This window comes from Hevea brasiliensis, unplaced genomic scaffold, assembly GCF_030052815.1.
Source record: "Hevea brasiliensis isolate MT/VB/25A 57/8 unplaced genomic scaffold, ASM3005281v1 Scaf32, whole genome shotgun sequence".
NCBI lineage: Eukaryota > Viridiplantae > Streptophyta > Magnoliopsida > Malpighiales > Euphorbiaceae > Hevea > Hevea brasiliensis.
In genome coordinates this window covers 91,963-114,909 of record NW_026614829.1, presented here as the reverse complement: position 1 = coordinate 114,909, position 22,947 = coordinate 91,963, and the positions used below count along the sequence as shown (strand labels likewise).

The following is a 22,947-nucleotide window of genomic DNA, read 5'->3' as shown; positions in this document are numbered from 1 at the left end:
GGGTGTTAGCATAATTACAGTAATTAGCATTATTATAGGAGAATTGTGTAGCATAATTACAGCAATTAGTATAATTTTAGGAGATTTGTGTAGCATAATTACATCAATTATTATTCTTGTTTAAATTAGCTCATATTCTCATATTTAAATAGATGTAATATCTCTGTGAATAAGACACAGATAAATACACAATCATTTCCATTATTACTTATTTTCTTTCTTCTAACAGATGTTATGCACTAACCACTATGCACAATTAGTTCATTTATATTTAGTTCAAATTAACAGTATAAATGAATAGGATTACGAAGAATTTATCGGTTCTTCGCCTATGCCTTTTCAATTTATTCTTTCTATATTTCATCACTTTTTTAAAGGTTATTTAAAGTAATAGGTTCTTTGGTCTTTGGAGTAGTCGGTTGGCCAAGTCTTTGTCGGAGGTGTTCTTGCTGAATTTTTCTAATTTTCTCGTGTGCTTATTAAAAAAACGTATGTCCTCCACTCCCTTGCTCCATCACCATCTACATAACTATTCCTTGAAACAAACTGCAACATATTCAATCTTTTCTAATTAAATGTTAAGAGCTATCGATTATGAATCACAAAATATTATTTTTAATTAATTAAAAAATTCTAATAAATATCAAATTAGAGAGAGAAAATATATATTTTTTTAATTTGATAAATATGATGTCACTATAAATAATTTAGCTATTGAAAATCGCAAGTGCTATAACTCCCTAAAAATATATATATATAAACTTATATGTACTTGACTCAGTAATTCAGATTTTCAGATAACCCATAAGCCTAATTATATCTAATGATTTAGCCATGTTTAGTTAGTTCAATCATTGTAGGACTTATTTAATAAAGAAAAGAATATTAATTAAAAATAAGCAATATTAAGTAGGATTACCAAATATAACAATGCTTATAATTATGCATTATAAATAAAAATATAATCATATATAACTATACTAGCTAATAATATTTGTATAATTATATAGTTGACTTACAATAATTAACCATTGTCTATATTCTATATAAAGATATCAAATTATTTATGGAGGTATGTTCTTTTTTCCTAATCAATCAAATACACTGTTCTCTCATATTAGCTCTAACTTGAGTGTCAGAGAGTCCTCACCAAATTCATATCTGGTGGACCTCTGACCCACCGGATTTATATCCGATGGACCTCTAACTCATTTATTTTCTATTTTGTAGGTCTATACTCACAAAAAATTTTAATGAACTGCAACAATAAGATTTTTATGTACTATTTCTTCAGGTTTAGGTTCATCTCCAGAGATTACACCCCATAAGCATTGTCCTATAAGGTAGTTTTTCAAGCGCTCCTTCCAGCTATCAAAATTACTGCTCCTTCTAGCTATCAAAATTATCTTTTGTTCGTTTCTCGTTGACAATACCATCAGATGCACTTGTGTTGTTATTTTCCATGCCCACCTTGAGATTAAAACAAGAGGTTGAACAAAGTTACATCAGATAAGAATTGAATCAATATCAAAGAAAGTGTACATCTAAAGAAAATATACCCAAGAATACAATCTAAAACAAAAATTCACTCACTTGGAGTTGTTAGGCTTCAAGTGCTAAACAGTTAATTGCCTTTGGATATTATGCCCTAACCACCAAGCACAATTAGTTCATTTTATATACATATTTAGCTCTAAACAGTTAATTGCCTGTGGAAGCAAACTTACAGTATAAGCAGGATCTTCAAGAGTTAGTCATGGAATGGAGCAGCAATATTGAACTCCGAAATGAAAGTGATGACAGAAGGGAAATGGATGTACTTGACATGTTGCAACCTCATAAAAACCTGAAAGTACTGAAAATTGAATTCTATGCAGGCATGGCATTTCCGAGTTGGATTGGGCATTCTTCATTTTCCAAACTCATGAGCTTGACTCTCAAAAGTTGTACCAAATGCTCATCATTGCCATCACTTGGAAAGCTGCCCTTTCTTGCAGATTTGTGCATTGAAGGCATACACAGTGTAAAAAGTGTAGGTCTAGATTTCTATGGGGGAGATTTCTCTATCACACCTTTTCCATCCTTGAAGACATTAACAATCAGTGATATGCCAGAATGGGAGGATTGGGCTTCGACAATAACAGAAGATGCTTTTGGCAGTGAATTCCCTTGCCTCTGTGACCTTCGCATGAGGAATTGTCCTAAGTTGATACGGAGATTGCCAAACAACCTACCATCACTTGTAAAACTTGACATTAGTAAATGCCCATTGTTGGAAATTCAGCTTCGTAATCTTTCATCTCTCTGTGACTTGAGTTTGGAAGAATGTAATGAGGTGGCAGTAACTCTGGTCTCACCTCATCTTCACTTACCAACTTGCAACTTCGAAACATTTCAAATTTTAGCCATTTGCCTGGAAGATTCATGCAATGCTCACCAGCACTTAAAGTCATGCGCATTATTAATTGCAGTGAACTGATGACTTTAAGGCAGACTGGAGATCAAATGCTGCCCAGTAGAGTTGAGCAATTAGAACTATGTAACTGCATTAACTTGAAACAACTGCCAGATAGGCTCTTCAGCTTCGCATCACTTGCAGACTTGAAGATCAAGCGATGCCCAAAACTTGTGTCTTTCCCAACGTTGGAGTCTCCATTCATGCTTAGACATCTCATTATTGAAGACTGTGAATCTCTGGAATGCCTACCTGATGGAATGATGACGCATACAAACAATGGGATCAACAATATTTCCCATCTTGAAAGCTTGGAAATCATTAAATGTCCATCTCTCAAATCTTTTCCAAGAGGTCAGTTACCAACCAGCCTAAAGGTACTCAAGATTTGGGATTGCATGCAGTTGGAAACTCTTCCTGGAATGATATTGCAGAACACCATGTCACTTGAGGGCCTTAGTGTGAGGAAATATTCAAATTTGAAAACATTACCTGAGTGCTTGCATTGCCTTACTCAGCTTACTGAACTGCACATAAGCTATTGTGCTGGTCTAGAGTTGTTCCCAGAAAGAGGCCTACCTGCTCCAAACCTGAGAAGGTTTTATGTCTTCTATTGTCCAAATCTCAGATCCCTACCCGAAAACATGCGAAGCCTCACAGCACTCCAACATCTAGGAATATCTACTTGTCCAGGTCTTGTTTCATTTCCTGAAGGTGGGTTACCCTCCAACCTAACATCAGTCCGGATCAATAATTGTGAGAATCTCCCACATCTATCTGAGTGGGGGTTACACAGAATTCTGACACTCAAGTATTTAACTATTTCTGGCGGATGGCCAAATTCAGTGTCTTTAGCACAAGATTGTTGGCTTCCTGCATCTCTAACATATCTTCGAATTGGAAAGCTCATCAATCTAGAGTCTTTATCCATAAGGCTTCAACACCTCACCTCACTTGAGGTACTAGAGATTTCAAAGTGTCCAAAGCTCCGTTCCTTGCCAAAGGAAGGGCTCCCTCCAACCCTTCCTTTCCTAGAAATTCTGGACTGTCCTATTCTCAAAAGACAGCTGCTGAAGAAGGGAAAATATGCATCTATTATAGCCAATGTACCTTGCGTGGAGATTGATGAAGTGTTGCTGCAATAAAAAATAAGCATGACAAGTTCTCAGTACTCTAAAAGCGAAGGTTTGTAACTACACAACATGATTCATTATTTCCTTTCCCTCTTGCTTTCTTTTCTAGATGGATATATATCTGAATCTTTCCTTATCTATGTTTGAGAATGGAATTGCAAATCACTGATGGTGTAGATTATATTACAATCTCCCATGATAAAGATCATCATCTTTAGCATACGCTAGGTTTCATGTTACTTCTCATACTTCGCCGTAAGGTCACAAGAAGCATCATGTAGCTGAGGATAGTTTACAGATATCTTTTCTAAATGTTTCAATGCGTTAATTGATTTACAGAGCAACCCAAGCTTGATCAAAGAGTCTCTACTCTCTACCCACCTGCAGCAGAAATAAACGGATAATTGATAGAGCTAAAAGTTGAGACTTGAAGGGAGATAGACTCAGAATTATCAATTTGCTTTGAGGGGATCCCTGTTTAAAAGAGGCTATAAATGGTTATACCATAGCTGGAACAAATTTTGAAGAGCTAAGGTATAATTGGAACAGAATTCTATTTGTGTTGGTTTAGTCGTGGTAACAATTCATACACCAAATTGACATTTCCTTTATCAAGTGCTGTAATAGTATCATGAATATAATATTTTGCATCTTATAATAAAGTTTTACTTTTCACTTTTCAGTATTGACTCATTCTAAAATAAGGAGGTCCCCTGAGTCTGTCTCCTGTAGAAGGAAGTTGATGAACTACAGAGCATATTCATTTGATTTGCTGAATTACATCAAAATGAATTACGTAATAGCATTCTGCACTAATTTTAATAAAGTTTTACTTTTCACTTTTCAGTATTGACTCATTTTAAAATAAGGAGGTCCCCTGAGTCTGTCTCCTGTAGAAGGAAGTTGATCAACTGAAGAGCATATTCATTTGATTTGCTGAATTACATCAAAATGAATTACGTAATAGCATTCTGCACTAATTTTGTTGGAATACTTATTTTTGAGATAAATGCAATAAACAAAAATGATATATATTAAATCAAAATCTTTCTGATAACACTTTTTATACTTGATCTACCTTTTTTCCCAATGACCAACTAATGTCATCAACAGACACGTATAAAAATGGGTAATCTCTCTCTCTCAGACAGTCAAGCTTGCAGACCTTTTTGGTTAAAAAGCGCCATGTGACTCCAACATACCAAGGTTACAAAGAGACTTTAAGTCTTCTATGGTTGATGAAGAGAAATGCAATTACTGACAACAAAATCAAAGTGGAAATTGGAATTGCCTTCCATAACATGCCAGAATCTTGCACCCCAGCAACAGTTACCCACTTGCTTTGTATTTTTCAATGTTTGTATACTGTCTTCCAATTGCGATCTAGCATAAAGAACTGAGTTCTCACAGGCCAGTGTTTCAGAAAAAAAATTGAACAGTTTATAATTATCTTAATTGGGCTGCCCATCAGGCAAACTTCAACTGATTAAACCTGCATAAATTGCCACCCAGGTTTTAAGACGAATTTGGAGAACTGCAAATGTCATGAACACAGATAAACAGCAACTATACATATAAAAACTAATGCTTGATCAGAGAATAGTATTTTAGAGGGAACACCTTTTCCATGCCCATTTTACGAAGCTGGCTCAAGATCCCAGCAAAATCTGGAGGAGGTGGACGAGAAAAGTGTATTTCTTCCCCTGTGTGTGGATGCGTGAACCTACAAAATAAAGGGCAGAGAAAACTATTCTGCATTACCAAATGACATTTTTGAAGAAGCAGCAAATAATGAGATCAAGCTTTAACATCTAATGGCCTAACCCTAGAGCCAAAGCATGTAGACAAGGCCTCCCTAATCCTGACAGCAATAATGAAAGTTGACTGAGACAGCTAGGGGGAATTCTGGGTCGAAGCCGTGACAAAGCCAAACTTTTGGTGCCTCCATAAACTTCATCACCTAATAGAGGAATTCCAATATACTTCGCATGTGCACGAATCTGCTACGAAGAAGTAATATAAGGTAAGAGGATAAAAACCATATGAGATTAGAACTCTTAATCAACCATATGGAAATGATAGTTGTGCAGGCTGCCACCACAAGGTCAACAATTTAGGGAGTCCGATACTACCTAATTGCTTTGGAATATATTTATATTGTAATCACATCTTAGATAAGAGGATTCCCTTGTATACAGCCTTTAGTTGCAGTGCAAGTAGGTTTTTTCTGTGATATGAACATGCTTTACCAAGTCATAATGGAGCAACCTAACCATTGCATAAAGAATACCCCTTATAATCACATGTAAACTATGTTTCTAAATACATGACCGGCCTTAGAAATTATAATTAATCATATGGGTTCATCAAAGGATATATCTGTAAGACTTGTGACAAAAATAACCATCATTCAGGAATCAAATGGCAGGGGGATTTCTAAAGCTTAGAAAGAGCAATATCAATAGGATACACATTTCAGTAACTCACCCTTTTCTTGGGGAAAAATGCAAGAGGGCAAAGAAAAGGAGGGAAGAAAATGGAAAGATAAAGAGTGATGTGGAAGAAAATAATTCTCTCTTCTTGTTTTGGAAATAAAGAAGAAAAAAGGGGAGAGAAATAAGAAGAAAATTTTTTTTTATTGGCCTTTGCTTTTTCCTAGAAAGAATTAATTATAAGAATAAAATAGTAAATTCCGAAATTGTCACCCTATTTCCTCTCCAAATTCGGGTGGGAGGTTTGGTAGGCCAAGGGACAAAGTTTTCCATCATTTTTCTCTTCTTCAAATTTCACCACTTTCCCAACCAAGAGAAAGTGGGAATATTCTCACATTTTCTGCTCTTTTTCTTTCCCTTGCCCCACTTTCACTGCTTCCTGAACAAAGCAACAGAGATGCAAGCAATAGCTCCAATTTTTTCTCAGAAACACATCACTTTTATATAAGCAACAATTATAACTGAATGAATAAGCCCCAAAACATGGAGCAATATCACATGCAACCTACAAAGAGAACAAGAACATGGAAAAATACTAATGATAAAGGTTGCTGAGAGTCATGTTTTCTAAAAGAAAAATAAATATTAAAATGGGTAAAGTACCATTATTTTAGAATTAGATTATTTGGCTAATAACAGAATTAACTCTCTCCTTATTGTACTTCAAATTCATTTTTCTTATTTGATGATGCTTTTATTCACCGATAGAATGTGTTGAATATAATGTCCAACTATCATTGTGATCTATACTTATAGATTACAAATACCTGATGAGTACGTCCAGTTTCTAACCTCCACTCAACCAATGCTGAACCACCACCAGCAAGTATTTCAATTACTTTATACCTGATAAAAGTGAAATCAAATGAACACACAAACAAAATAACTTGAAAAGCTTCTGAGTTAATCTACACATCAAATAAGGAGACTATATGATAAGATAGCATAAGAGAACAGCATTGTAGGATGATTTTTTAACCTGGTATAAAACCTATAGACTTTTTTCCGAAAGAACTGCCACTACAAGATAAACAAACTAGAACAATTGCTCATCATAAATTTTTCAATAGTTCTAAATCATCGTGTCAACAAGTCCTGAGATATTTCAATTTCAAAATCCTCCCCACTCTCCCTCTTTTTAAGTTCAATACTCTAAGCACTTGTTGTCTTTACTAAGAAACAAACTCACCAAGAAAAACAAAACAATACACCAATGATGAAAGAAAAAGCAGATAATAATCCTTAAATAAAAAAAAATTCCCAACATCCACAAATGGTGGACCACATACCCTTGCAGGATAAAAATGTTCCAAATTGTTATTGCTAAAAAGTATTTACCCTCTTCTGGCTGCCTCTTCATTACCCAGAGTTAACAGCACCTGAGTTATGAACAAGGATAAACATCCTCAGTCAATGATATTGTTAAATCCCTGATTACTTGATGAAGCGCATCTCATCACATTAGAAGAATTTCCATCAATCAAAATTTGAACCCACAACATTCCCAAGCCTCTCTAAGCCTTTCAAGATGAACGAGTTCTAACAAAGCACATTCATATTCCAACTGATGGTTAGAATCTTAACCACCAAGATTGGAAAAGGAAAAAAAAATTCGAGATCTGATCTTACGGCCAAAAGCATCAAATGCCCAGAATTACTTGCAGCTATTTTATTTATTAATATCCATCAAAACACTCATGCAATCAACTTGGATCAAATCACTATCATAAGATAAAGAAAATGATGGATGGCAATAAATCACCTGCTAGCAGCATGACGTGCCTGTCCCTGCTTAATTGGTCCAGGTATAGCAGTCATACGAATTCTGTTATTAACATCACGACCAATAGGGATGTCAATACGTCCCATTGATGCAGAGGGCACACCAGAAGTAAGACTAACGTATATCCTCTGGATAGTGTGTTGCTGGAATTGTTTGGACAAATGGGCATGAGCATGTTCATCCTGCTATCAATACATGATAACACTTAAAAATTAGCTAAAGGGTAGCACTGCTCAACCGCCAAAATCAACTATTAAAACCACAAGAAACAATATTTACTTAGTTTACTAAATTTTGGTGTTGAAAAGGGTATGTCACCTTAGCAACTACAAGCAATCCACTAGTGCCTTTGTCCAACCTGTGAACTATCCCTGGGCGAACAGATGCGCTACATAGGGTAGAATGTGACTCTTCATCATCAGAAATATCTTCCATGTCTGAAAGAACTTCCAAGCTTGAAGTTGCAACTGTTGGAAGACTGCAATGATGAAGTATGCCATTTACAAGTGTGCCACTAGGATTCCCAGGTGCTGGATGAACAACCTGGATCACAGAATGAAGAATCCATAGCAGGGTTGAGATTTCAATCCGAGGCTAAATCAATAGAAATTAACTTATTCACATAACTTGCTAGTAATACATATAAGAGGACCAAATGATGTTCAATGAATTCTGGAGTTTCAAGAGTTACCATGTGCGGAGGCTTATTGACAACTAGTAAATGCTCATCTTCATAGACTATTTCCAAAGGTATGTCCTCAGGTTCAGCCCTCAAGGGTTGCAACTCTGAAATTGTGCAGGAGACCTTGTCCCCAGCCTTGACATTGTGTGAAACCTGCTAAAGCATGAGTGAAACTCAAAAATCTGCATTCACCAAGAACTGGACACAAATTGTGTGCATAACAAGAAACAACTAAGGCATGAGTCTTTTACCCAAAATAATTCAGAAGATTAAAAGAAATTAAAATTCAACTATAATTTACTCGTGTTAACAAATGAAGTTGAATCTCTAATGTAAATATCAGATTATAGAAGCGCATTGTCGAATTTCGAATTTAAATATCAGATTATAGAAGCATATTGTCAAAGCAGTTGCAACACATAAAATTGAACAGCTCAATGAATATGGCATCAAGGCTTAGAAATTAATAAAGAATAAATTGGCAGTCTGACCATCCTCAAAACAACCAAAACAACCTAATGCTAACAACAATATGAAAATCAAGGGAGAGTGGAATAGCATCAAGCGTAGAGTAAATTGACCTTATCGACAACTTTGCCATTGACAGAAACCAGCCTTGATTTAATACTTGACTGGATGCGAGCTCTACTGATGCCAGAAATGCGAGAAGAGATCCAAGAATCAAGCCTCAACTTTCCTAACTTGGCCTCTACAGTCTCCTCTAGTCTCATACCAGCATAATTAATTCTTTGGCTTTGGTTTTCACCATTCGAATTTCCAGTGGAACCAGAATGAACTGTAAAGATTCTCAAAAGTACCTTAGAAGGGAATCCTCTTTTTCTAGGGTTTCCAGGAAAGAAAGGCAGAGAAGGTGAAGATTGTAAGCCTTTTGTGGGTTGAGCTATACAACAGGAAAGAGAATAGAAAGTAAGCATCCCCTTCCTATTATCCGTTACTCCTACTGATCTTTCTTATTCTGATTCTATATCCAGTGATAATGAATTAATGACTAAAATTAATTCCAATGCACCAAGAATTCATGATGTGATGCTTAAGTAAAAACATCTCAGAAGACCCCTTCTTGTGCTTCAATTATAAAAAAGAATTCGCTAAACTATTTGAAATGAAACAAAATTCTCATTACTGTGAAAACTCTCCATCAGCAACTTCAATTCTGCCAACGAATCACCTAACAAGACCCAAAAAAAACAAAATGAAACAAAGCTCAGAATTCAGCTAACAGAATCTTTACCTAGTTCAAGCAAAGCTCCATACTGAATTCCCAAGTAGCCAAATTGCCTCTTGAAAGCTATTACTTATTTATTCTTCTTAAATTAAAATGGTTTGGTAATAATGAAATTTTCAATTTTTAACAGATGAATAATTTTAATTTAAAATTAGCCTAAATATTAGGGTTAATTGACTGAATTTTGTAATTACCCAAACTCAGAAACTGCCGCATTTGGCCGAACACTCCTTTCCAATTCCACGTCAGTGTGGTCCCTGTCCTCCCGCCTTTCTGTGAGTTTATGGTGCGGTTCCAAGGTGGTAGAAAGCAGCCGTGGGACAGCCTTCTCGTTCTCGACCGCTGTACGAGGTGGCAGTGGCGAGTAGTTCGTGACAGGAGATTCCAAATTAGGGCTCTCCCAAGTGCATTTGGAAGGTTTCTTTCGAAATTATCTGAACAATTGCTGGAAATACTTCTCGCTCAACATCACGATATGTCGTTTACTGACACCATAAAAATGTTCAAAATTACACCGTAGAAACGATATGTCGTTGCATGTATGGTTTGTTTTATGAAAAAAAACTTTAATTTATGATCATTAATTTAAATTTCAATGGTAGCTTTTAATTTAATTCAAAAAATTTAATCAAACAAAATCCATTTTTCAATTGAATCAACTCTAAACAATGAAAATTGACAGCAAAAATCTAAAAAAAAAAAAAGAAGTTGAAACTTTAAACTCTAAATCAGTAGAAATCGTGTAAATCCGTTGGATTTATAACTAATTCCTCCAGAACCCAATTCAATCTGCTTAGAAAAAACAATAATTTGCTTAGAAAAAATGTTGGCATTGTTGAACGACCATTGAAGACGCCACCAAGCCCAAAATTTGTCAGTCTCGAAAATGGTGGGTATGCGAAGGCTAATGCAATTGCAGCGAAAGAAGTTGAGGTTTAAAGGGGTTCAAGAATCTCGCAAGCAGATGATGTTGATGAAAGGGATGAAGAGGAGAAGATGATTGATGGGCATTTGATGCAATATGGCATGGACATAGTGAAACCATATGTAAAACCTTCTCCATCATGGAAAACAAATGATGATACTAATAAAGCCTTAAATCTCAGAAACACAAAATCTGATGAGTTGCCTCTTCGTGGAGAAGCATACCAACTAGAAGAAGCAAATCCAAAGAAGGCAGCACAAAGGCATAATCGAGTCGTTTGGTTGCAGCCAGAGATTGGACATATGCACCCTAACCCACATATCGGCTACTACCAATTCCCCAGCCACCGCCACATGGGACAGGAGGTGGTGCGGACGGCGGACGGGTTGTCCAAACTTAAAGCAAGGACTAATTTATGGGTTTTACTAAACTACTAGTGCAACCATCATCATTTTAACATGCTTAAACTCTATGACTGTGGTTCTTGAATTCGAACCTCAGTCGAAGCCTATTGATTGTAACATCATAATGTAGAAAATGATCGGAGAATTAAGTTCTGTTCTCTTTTCAGTTGCTTCAGGCTTTCCTGTTATCATTGCCCTGCTTTGTCAAGTTCGTATTTCTTCAATCTTATTCATCAGGAATTCTATTGATGTTAGATTAATTTGTGATTTTAACAAATATTTGATTGTTGGGTAATTCTATGAACTTTTTCATAATGTGTATGCATTCTTATATTAATAATTGGAATGTTTTAAAACTTTGAAGAACTGCTTAAAATGGAAGTAGTGAACTGCATCTTGAGCATACTGCAAGTGAGTCTGTTCATTCCATAGCACATTTTGGTCTTCTTGTTTAAAAGTTGTAGAATTTACTATATGGGATTTTGAGGAAAATACATATCTAAAATACATTCTAAATCTTAAAATTCTTGCTAACTGAAATGATAAATCAAGAATTTTATTTATTTTTAAATCAATCTGGGAAAAATTTAACATAGCAAGCCAAATTAAAATCTAGGTCCGATAGACCAATCCATTGGCCCAACCTATGGCTTGACATGTTAAACGAAAAAACCTGAAAAACCTCACAAATGAGATGTTAACCAATGAGTTATACATATATAGAACAAATGAAAGAGTGCAAATCCAATACATACAATAGAAATAATTATGATTTTTTTGGTTTGTGAATGATGGAACTTTTGTGTGTGTGATAGACCATCCGAAACATATACAAGAGAGTATCTCTTGGTGCATGATATTTGCAAATGATATAATTCTGATAAATGAGTTGCGAGAAGGAGTCAATAGAAAGCTAGAGGTTTGGAGAAGTACTTTAGAGTCAAAGGAATTTAAGTTAAGTAGAACAAAAACAGAATACATGCATTGCAAGTTCAGTGAAGGCCAAACTGGTGATAAAGAAGGAGTTAGTTTGGATAGAGTAATACTGTCCCAAAGTAATCACTTTATATCTTGGCTCAGTCCTTCAAGTAGATGAGGGATGTGAGTAGGATGTTAGTTTTAGGATTAAAGCTGGATGGTTGAAATGGAGACGTGCCACGGGAGTTTTATGTGATCTCAAGATTCTCAATAAGTTGAAAAGAAAATTTTATTGTACAGTTGCAGAGATGAGAATGTTAAGGTGGATGAGTGGCCATACTAGACTGGATAAAGTCTGAGAGTATTAGAGAAAAAGTAAGAGTGGTGCCAATTGAGGATAAATTGAGAGAACGAAGATTGAGGTGATTTGGTCATGTGAAACGTAGATATACGGAAGCTCTAGTTAGACAAATAGAACACATTATATTAGAGGATAGAAAGAAAAGAAAGGGTAGGCCTAAACTAACTTGGAAGAGAGCAGTACAACATAATCTAGAAGTATTACATATTTTTGAGGATTTAACTAAAAATCGTTTAGAGCAGAGAAAGAGAATCCATATAGCCGACTCCAAATTTTTGGGATAAAGACTTAGTTGAGTTGAGTTGATAGACCATCCGAATCAGGAGAGGAAATTGGTAGAATACAAAGAAAAAAAAAAAGGGATTATGGAAAGAACAGCGACAGGAACAGAAATCCAAGAAAGTCGTTTCTCCAGAATAATAATAAGGGTGGAGCCAAAGGCTATCATCATGGTTACCACAGAGAAGAAAAGAGTGAAAAGACCAAGAATCAATTTCTTGGGCAAGGACTTGGGGAAATCATCATCTACAAAACGTGCTGTTAGAATTCCAAGGAATATTAGCACAAAAGTACCGGAAGAGAAGAGTGATAATGCATTTGAAATTATAAATACCAAGAATGCATCATAGCCGAATAAAATAGGAAACCCTGCTTTGTCTTTGCCTCCTGGAACTGCAAATGCTGTTGTGAACATTACAGTGGCAATGATAGCAGCCACAACCATACATGATGCTGTGTTATTCTTCATCCATCTCTCACCTTCTTTCATCAATCTTTGTGTTCCTTGGTAAATAAATCATAGGGTGTGAGGCCATTTTCATTGATTCTTTCTGCATATTTTGGTGGTACCATGCACTGTATTTCCTGAAATAATCAAGTAAAGTTTAATTTTCTATATTGTAGACTTTTAAGTGTTTTTTCTTTCTTAAGAACTGCTAGCATCAATCATAGACAGACCTGTTAACAGGCTTAGATAACCATCTAGATTGAGCAAGGCCTTTTTAGGCCAAGCCTAACTTGGGTCCAATCCAGCCATTGAACATCAATAATTAGAATTAAGTACAGCCCACATCAAGCATTAGCATACATGGATCACTCACTACCGATATAGCTTTTTTCTTCCTTTTTATTCTAAGCCTCCTTTTGCTTAGTAAAAAATAACGTGTGTATGAAAAATATTTTTATGAAAATTAATTCTATAAAAATATTTTTCATTGTTTAATTACAATGTTAAATTAATGATATGTATTTATGCTATCAGTGTATAAGCATTTTTATATTTTAATAAGCTTGTCAAAGTCTAGAGAACGATTTTCTTTTCTTAAAAAAATAAAGTCATTTTCCCTAAAAATATCTTAATTTTTTCTTTAATAAGAAAAATATTTTTTGTTGACTTATTTTTTGAGTGCCTCAAATGTAGAAAATGTGAATGGAATATATTTTCAGCAAAACAAACAGAGCCAAAATATAAAAATGATTACGTTAAACCATTGTAGTTCCCTTTGCATTTGCAGAGCTGCACCAGGAACTCGATCAAGTTGAGAGGAAGGAGACAACTTGGCAGCCAAATGTAGAAAATTGTTTTTAAACACACCATGTTGAATCACAAACGTACGACTCTTTGCACCCGATCCATAGATTAAGTTGAAGATTTTTTCTTGACGAAGTATGATTGCATGTGCAAATGTTGTCCGTCCTTTATTATCAGCTTTCCATATAATTGCTGGATTGCTTTTGATCAACTCGTCAATAAACTCAAATGAACCACACTTGGTTGCATCATAGATTACTTGATCCAACCCAATATTCTTGAGTTGTTCATTGCTTAATGTTGGGATCTCCTTGACAATGAATTTGAGGAGTTGCAAGGCTTTAGCATGTTCCAGCTTTAAATCTTTGATCCTTTTAGGGACTGAAATGATTGAATACTATGAATCAATACAATGTATATAAGTTGAGAGATCGACAAGTAAATGAAAAAGGAGTTGTTCTTACCAACACCCGGTGTATAGACAAATTATTTAAAATTAAAATCATAGTAGGTAAGAATTTTTCAAAAAGAAATATAGAGTGATGTTGCTTACCTAGAAATTGCAAGAATCTCCAAACAACACTTTGTAATAAAATGACCACTGTAACAGTTAAAAGATTGGATTTGCTATAAGTTAATTACTGCTACAAAAAATCAACAAAATCATCAAGAAAAAAAAAAGATTTGTATTCAGCATAATATACCTTGTTTTGTTTTGATTTTCCCATAATTTGTGCCTAGACTATAAGACCTTTGGCCATTCCCCTCATCATTAGGCTCCCGAGAAGACATTTCACCAGGATGAACATTCGGCACATCTTGTAATTAATTAAAGTTAATATATAAATAAATTAAAAATATATAGTTTAGTTTTCCTCATTATTAATGTTTCATCAAATTTCTTTTCCCAAACATATACATTAATTCTAATAACTACCCTTAGAAGGCATTTGGTTTAGATTACAACTCAATTAAACTCACTTATAAGTAGAAAATCATAAATAAATTAGTTGTAGTGTAGTTTATATGTTAAAAGAGCTACTTAATCAAAATAAGTCAGAAATCATAAGTAAAGTACTGCTTAAAATCACATAGTGTTGGGAATACACTTAAATTCTTAGGCCGGGAACAACTGATGGGCTACCCAGTGGGAATCAATCCTCTCCATTTTCTCATCACTATAAATGTAAATAATCATAAAATAAGTAGATAAAGAGACTCAAATTTCAGACATCTTCACTTAAAGATGGAGTAAGACCAACAAGACTACCTCCTAATTAGCTGACGAGATTTATTTTGTATATAAGATCACATATTTATGTTTTTGGTTTATAATATATATAGATTGATTCTTTAAAAAGGAAATCAGGGAAATACATATACTAACATGAGTAGATGGGTTGGTTCCAAAATCCAAGCTTACTTCCGCTTAAAAATGCTGAAGGTTCATGAGCCAGCAATTTGATAGCATAGTTGTGATTTGTATCCTCAGTGTAACCAAGTTGAGGATACCTTTTGAGTCGTTCCAATGCTTCGTCTATAATTATAATTAAACAATAAGAATTGAATTGGTGAAATGGAAAATAAATTTTTAGTATATATATAGAGCTTGTAACGCTGGCCAAACTGCGATTCGAAATTAAAAGCACATTGAAATCTAACCAAAATTGATTAAAATCAGCAAACTGATTCCAAACTTTGAATAAAAAATCATTGATTTCAGACTGATTCCAACCGGTATCGAGCCGATAACAAGGTCTACATGTGCTACTGTTATACATACCGTTCATCTCATTGGTGATAAGGCAACAAAGTTGTGTAACGCCGTTCTTGTCATTAGTTCGAGGTTCAAGAAAACCGAAGGAAGTATGCTTAGTAAGATAGTGTATCATATCTTTTTGACAATATAAAGAAGCTGTAACAAGTGGAATTAGGCCATTGTTACCATTTTTTATGGTAACCAAATCTTTATTCTTTTCCAGCATGAGCTTTGCCATATCTATCTTTCCATTCAAGGCAGCAAGATCAAAGGCTGTGTAACCAGTATTGGTTTTCATTTCCAAATCTTCTTTTGACATTAACTTCATCAGTTCTTCCACAATCTTTTCTTTTTCAGCCAAAACAGCTACATGAAGTGCATTTTCTCCAATCATAGTTATCTTTGCTCTCACATTATTGAGATTCCTTTCCAGCAATACTTTCACAGTGTTCAAGTCACCTGCTTCAACCGCCTCATACAGGCTTTTGTGCAGGAGGATGCTTGATGATTCTGCAATAATTAATATTTTTTAGACAAAGATATCTGATTATTTCAAGATATGGAGAGAGAGAGAGAGATAATTATTACCAAATACATTACATATTAATTTAACATTAAAGGAAAGAAGGTGTTAGAGATCCTGGGGTCCAAATCGGGGAGAATCTTTCTTGATAGGTTCTTTTTTGTGAAAGAATATAACTGTAACGCCCTCACCATAGGTAGTCCGTACATTTTACTGTTCCGACAATCAATGCTTGTTTGGACAGTCAAAATGTCTAAAACTACGCTTAGACTATAGTGAGGAGGCATAAATTAATGAAATAAATATTAAGAAATTATAGGAAAAATTTTGAGAAAATAAAATAATAAAAATAAACCAATATGCACCATAAAGGGCATTTTGGTCATTTCACCCCTAGAGGTGAATTTTGACCTGAATGTCAAATTAAAATTTGGAAATAGAATAATTAACATAAATTAATTTTATGAATTTGAATTTGGAAAATGTGAAGAGAAAGAAAAGAAAAGGAAAGAAAAGAAAAGAAAGGAAAATAAAAAGACTTATGGCAATTAAAAAAAAAATTTTAAGTACACATAAATATGTGTATATATATATATATATATATATATATATATATATATATATATATATATATATATATATATATATATATATATAGCCATAAAAGACAAAAGCCACCAAATACCATCTTCTTCTCCACTCTTTCTCTCTCTCTCTCTCTCAAGTTGCCGCCCACCCTTGGTCCCTCATTTCCACCATTGTCATTCAAGCTCAAAGCTTGATTTCTCCCTCATTTCCTCACCAAAACCCATAACACTCTTCATTAAAAATACTCCCTACACCCTAAGGAAGCTTTAGATACCTATTTGAAGAAGAGAAATTGAAGTTTGCAAGTTGGGTCACAAGGTAAGTGCAAAAATACCACTCCCTCTCTTCTTTAAATCTTGTAAGAATGATGAGATGAGTGAGTATTCCATGAAATGAAAACAAATAAAGAGAAATTGAAGAACCCTAATTTTGAAAGCCATGAATCTTGTGAGGTTTGCTATTTTTAAATGATAAAAAATGGTTCCATAAGGATGTTTGAATAGTTGATATGATAAGAAGTGTAAAAGAGTTGAGTTTGCATAAATTGGGCGATTGGAATTAGGGTTTATGTATATGATGTGGGGACTTTATGTAAATACTTGAAATTGACTTGGTTGAGTTGAGATTGATGCTTATAGAAGTGCCATATATGCTTATTTGGAGTTTGGAAGAAGGAGGAGATTGAAATTGGGAGTGTGAATTTTCTGCAGGTTGTGTTGTTATTGAATCTAGTAGGCTTTTATTGCCATATCTCCCTTTGTGTTGCCCCAATTGGTATGAGGCCAATTGGAAGTGTTTTGGGACATCCAAACCTTCATTTTTCATGAAGGAACCCTGCTCCAATTCTATCAAAATCATGACCAATTATCTACCCAAACCCGGATGACCAAACACTGCCAACCCAGAAAATGACCAAATGAACAGTGGTCATAACTCTCTCTATACTGGTCCAAATGACCTAAAATTTCATCAATGGAAAGCTTAGACATAGGGCTACACTTTTCATGAAGACCATTTGACCCAGTTTTGCCTTTAACCAATTCAAATTGTTAGCAAACATTGGGTCACTAAAACTATCAACCCAGAAAATGACCAAATGATACATGTTCATTTGGTCATAACTCTCTCTATACTGATCCAAATGACCTAAAATTTCATCAATGGAAAGCTTAGACATAGGGCTACACTTTTCATGAAGACCACTTGACCCAGTTTTGCCTTTAACCAATTCAAATTGTTAGCAAAATTTGGGTCACTAAAACTGCCAACCCAGAAAATGACCAAATGAACAGTACATGTTCATTTGGTCATAACTCTCTCTATACTGGTCCAAATGACCTAAAATTTCATCAATGGAAAGCTTAGATATAGGGCTACACTTTTCATGAAGACCACTTGACCCAGTTTTACATTTAACCAATTCAAATTGTTAGCAAAATTTGGGTCACTAAAACTGCCAACCCAGAAAATGACCAAATGAATAGTACGTGTTCATTTGGTCATAACTCTCTCTATACTGGTCCAAATGACCTAAAATTTCATCAATGGAAAGCTTAGACATAGGGCTACACTTTTCATGAAGACCACTTGACCCAGTTTTGCCTTTAACCAAATCAAATTGTTAGCACAAGTTGAGTCACTAAAACTGCCAACCCAGAAATTTGTCCAAAATACTGTTCCTTTGGTATTTTGACCATAACTTGAGTTCTATAACCCCAAATTCAGTGATTCAAAAACTAAAATTCAAGTTTAAACATAGAGGAGCAATTGTTATGAAGGAAGTATGACTAAATAGACATCCTAACCTAGTCAAATTCCTAGATAAAGAAAACACATCAACATGAACCTAAAGAAAGGTTCATGAGAAAAATTCTATATATGATAATTAAAATATTCATAAGGAAAATTAAATATTAAAAATGATATGAATATGTAAATTGGAACTAATGTCCTATTAATATGAAATTAATGGTACAAATGAACAGTACTAGAAAATAGTAATCAGTGAATAGTGCTAAATTAATTAAAAATGTTTAATTGCTCATAGTATACCTAGACTTATTTATTTAGTTTGGATAAATTGGTATACCAATTAGGGACTACAGATAGCAGTACTACCTACTGAGAAAATTATGAACTGACAATATATGTCTGGTATGATTATTCTACAGGCTATATGCCTACTTACTACTTTATTTCTGGCTTTATAAGCTTGACGGCGGGTCTCGTGTCTGACAGCTGGCCTCGTGCCTGACAGACGTATACTGGATAGACATATGGCTGTCTAACCAGTATACACCCATGCATCTAGCTTTTATAATTTGTTATAGGTTTCTTGAGCACTGATAAAAATTAATTAAGACTTAAAATATAATAAGTAATCATAAAAGATCCTAATAATGTTAATTGTTTCTAAAGAGCAATAAAAATGTAAAAGACTCAGAAATTATGAGTTGCATATATTATTTCAAATATTAAATTATTGTTATTATAAATTATGCACCACTAAGCGTTATGCTTAGCGCGTTGGTTTTCCATCGCGTAGGTACTGGAGATCAGCCGCAGCAGCCGCAGTAGCAGCACCAGTAGTGCACTGACAGAGCTCTGACCAGATCTGCCATTGTCCAGAGTCACCTCACCGGTCTTTTGTATTTTGATAGGGCCCATGTATAGACTAGTATTGTAATGGCCCGGCCCTTTAGTGATATTGTCCGCTCTGGGTTGAAGCCCTCACGGTTTTAAAACGCGTCACTAGGAGTTACGAACCACTAACTTATAAACCCAGCATCTCTCCCGTGTTTTGCCGATGTGGGATTTGCCTAGGGAGTTACAATCCACCCCCCTTATGGGACTCAGCGTCCTCGCTGAGGTTTGCCCCACCATCGTTCAAGGTTGCACGCGGAGCGGCTCTGATCAACCAGCTACGCACTGGGGTGGAAACTTCGTGTCCCACATCGGAAACGGGAAGAAAAGATTTGGGTCATATATGTGGGAGCCTTCCTCACCTGGTCAGCGCGCTTTTGGGAATGAAACCTCCCAAGGGATAAATCCGTGAGGCCTATGGGCCAAAGCGGACAATACTAACTAGAGAAGGATCGGGCTGTTACAAGTATTTTGGTTCATTATGTTTAGTCATGATGTAATTACTAGTTTATGATGTATTTCATTTTGGACTTGAAATTAAACTTGAGATTGAAATGAAAACTTGTAATTTATTATCTATGAATTTCCATATGAATGCAATAGATGATACTTCATTTTGAGATCTCATAAATAGTTGTGAATGATATGATAAAAGAGAATATGATATGAAAATATGTGAGATGACTATGAATATGTTAACCGGTGATAGTGGAACCCGCCAGATGCTAATAAAATAGAGGAGGATCTGTCCGAGTCTCCACAAAAATAAGATATAAAAAAAAAAATTCGACACATAAATTACCTGACTTAAATGACATTAAAATTTACAATAGACATGACAAGATAAGATAGGGTGCTCCGGCACCGAATGTGGCACTTCTTGCTCGGCTATACAATAGACGGGTGAGGGGCGTCACAATAACTCATGCACTTGACACCACATCCAACCCAGACACCACATCCAATTGGTATATGACTCATCCCATCATTTTCATGTGAGAATTTCACAATTGCATATTCTAACAGAAGCAAAATGCTAATAATCAAATATTTAATTGATTTTTTCTATTTAAAATTAAGTGCAAACAATGAAAAAGTTTTATGTTTGAGTCTCTATATTTATCAATGGTGAGAATTATCATCTTTATAAGGAGAGTTGTTAAAGAAAAAGTTCTATTAAAGAAAAAGTTCTACCTCCCACTATCTCATTCATACTTGCCCATTAAAACTCCATTGAATAGAAAAAAGAGATAGAAAAAAATGAGTTGGATAATAATTAATGGTCAAATGTTAGTGATTAACGCAAAGTAATTGAAGAGCCAAAAGCTAATAGTTGAAAATAAACTTGGCTACGGTTTAGGTCGACTAGCTACTGGACTGATCTAATCCAAAACTTTTATAAAGTTCAGGTTTCAAATATTAACAAAGTAAAGGTGAGGATGCCAACTGACTTTTCAGATAAATGTAAGAGGCAAAACATGTATTTGGCCTATATATATAGTGAATGTGCACACATAAAATTACCATCTTCCTTAAAACTGGTTACTTTTGAGTGCACTGCAACCAAGTGTTCCCACACAAATTTGGCACTCAATTTTGGTGGAATACTTCCTGATCAAATTAGAAATGGTATCTTCCTCACAAGAAATTTGAATGGCATGTAAAGCCAAAGCATTCTTCTTGATCCAGTCTTTGCAGTTGGGATCTATTTCTTCTGGTTTAGGTTTATCTTCCGAGACTACTCCACATAAGCCTTGTCCTATATGGTAGTTTTTCAAGCACTCCTTCCAGCTATCAAAATTTTCTTCTGTTCTTTTCTCATTGACGATACCATCAGCTGCACTTGTATTGGCATTTGCCATGCCTACGTTGACATTAAAACAAGAGGTTGAACAAAGTTGTATGGAAAAATTTTAATATACCCAAGAATCAACTCTAAAACTAAAAATGCACTCAATAGCATTGATGATAAAATAAAAATAATTGATGAATAAAAATTTATTTAATTAAAAACTTTAAGTTTATTAAAAAATTTAAATTAATATTACTAATAATATAATTGAAAATCAAAAATAAATTTAGATCATTAGCAAAATATTAAAAATAACTACTTTATTCAACCTATAAAGTATATTTCAGGTTATATATAAAATAAGATTTAAATAATAATAAAGAAAGTATTTAAAGAAAATGCACCCTAGAATAAAATCTAAAACTAAAAATTCATTCAATAGCATTAAGAGCTCACTTAGAGTTGTTAGGCTTCAAGTGCTAAACAGCTAATTGCCTTTGGATATAATGCACTAACCACTAAGCTCAATTGGTTCATTTGTATAACATATTTAGTTCCATTGATACCTTTCCCCATAAGTAATTAAAACATTTTTCTTTTCATAATAGTCCATCTTATCACTTTTTTTAAAGGTTATTTAAAGTAACAGATTCTTTTCTTCATCATTCATTCATCTTTTAATTAAATATCTAATCCAAGATAAGTATTTTTGTTTTCCCTTTATTCTATAGTATTTTGAGCAGAGGATCCAATGGTTAAAAGTAAAAGAGCATTTAAATTAATTTTGATCCAAATTAAAACATTAAGAAAATTTATTTTTAACATTTGATGGCTTGACAATTCAACGACTTGTGATTTGCAACAAACCAACCCTAGAAGTTTCATTCTTGGGTCAAGAAAATAAATATTCTTCACTCGTTGCTTGTTCTTTACCTTGCCATACCGGTTTAAAGGAGATCCTAGTGGGTTTCAAAATTTTTAAATATCTATTCTGCTGCGTTTTGTGAATCGAGAAACTCAACAAACTTTAAATGTTTATGGTGTGATTTATTGTTGTAGGTATTGATTTGTGAATCAAATTTATGTGTATTGTGTATATTTTCATCCTCCTAATTTTGTTCCTTCTTTTTCAGTTTTGAATCAAATTCAATTTTGACTCTTGAACAATTAAAAATTGTGATTATATTTTGACTCAATTGAGATGTGAATTAAAATAGTTTAATTCTATATTAAATTTTGAAATTAGTTTTTAGAAATAATTAATTAAAGGATAATTGAACAAATATATGTTGAATTAAAATTGTTTAATTTAATATTACTTTTAAAAAATGTATTTTCTGGAATAAATTGCAAATGGCAGTATATCTAAAATTTTTTAGATTTTTACCTTTCTAATTGAATTAAAATGTTTTATTCGTGCATATAATTTTCTTTAATATATTCTAAATTGTTTTAATAAATCAATAGGGACTTCAATTATGATTAAATCCCTTATTAATTATTGAAAGATTGTTTTCCAATATGACTAATTGAATAGAATTATTTCAGTTGGAGAACATTATATATAGTTTGATTTAATATTTTTAATTATTAGAAGTAACTACTTTACTTAATCCGTAAAATATATTTCAGGTTACATACATAAAATAAGAATTGAATAATAATAAATAAAGTATTTTAAAGAAAATGTACCCAAGAATAAAATGTAAAAC

The 22,947-nt window shown here is 34.0% G+C and overlaps 2 protein-coding genes and 1 pseudogene across 3 annotated transcripts; 1 reads left to right on the top strand and 2 right to left on the bottom strand.

The window, feature by feature from the left end:
* Window positions 1-1,705: 1,705 nt before the first annotated feature.
* LOC110637963 (putative disease resistance protein At3g14460) lies at window positions 1,706-4,273 on the top strand (the record flags this gene model as incomplete). The annotated part of the gene is given in 3 exon segments (XM_021788350.2): window positions 1,706-2,345; window positions 2,348-3,640; window positions 3,928-4,273. Coding segments are annotated over 2 exon segments (1,893 nt in total), but the record flags the coding sequence as incomplete, so codon positions are not given.
* A 330-nt stretch (window positions 4,274-4,603) lies between these two features.
* Window positions 4,604-9,798, bottom strand: LOC131168777 (RNA pseudouridine synthase 2, chloroplastic-like). Of its 2 annotated transcripts, XM_058142071.1 has the most exons (8): window positions 9,127-9,792; window positions 8,555-8,698; window positions 8,182-8,406; window positions 7,843-8,045; window positions 6,848-6,926; window positions 5,413-5,588; window positions 5,209-5,311; window positions 4,604-5,080 (listed from the first exon to the last, which is right to left on the bottom strand). In XM_058142071.1, the coding sequence occupies exons 1-8, from the start codon at window positions 9,478-9,480 to the stop codon at window positions 5,075-5,077; spliced, it is 1,290 nt and encodes a 429-aa protein (XP_057998054.1). In that variant the 5' UTR covers window positions 9,481-9,792; the 3' UTR covers window positions 4,604-5,074. The 2 variants fall into 2 exon arrangements, with proteins under 2 accessions (XP_057998054.1, XP_057998055.1); XM_058142072.1 differs by lacking the exon at window positions 5,413-5,588 and having other exon boundaries at window positions 9,127-9,798.
* Window positions 9,799-12,709: 2,911 nt separating this feature from the next.
* On the bottom strand, window positions 12,710-21,305 carry LOC131177069 (ankyrin repeat-containing protein ITN1-like; annotated as a pseudogene).
* Window positions 21,306-22,947: the final 1,642 nt, after the last annotated feature.

Bases quoted from the DNA above. Each gene is read 5' to 3' on its own strand.
- LOC131168777 (XM_058142071.1), bottom strand. From the start codon at position 9,480: ATGCTTACTTTCTATTCTCTTTCCTGTTGTATAGCTCAACCCACAAAA. The intron at 8,046-8,181 runs GTGACATACCCT...TATTGATAGCAG, and splicing joins GATTGCTTGTAGTTGCTAAG to GATGAACATGCTCATGCCCA. The intron at 5,589-6,847 runs GTATTTGTAATC...TCTTCGTAGCAG, and splicing joins AAACTGGACGTACTCATCAG to ATTCGTGCACATGCGAAGTA.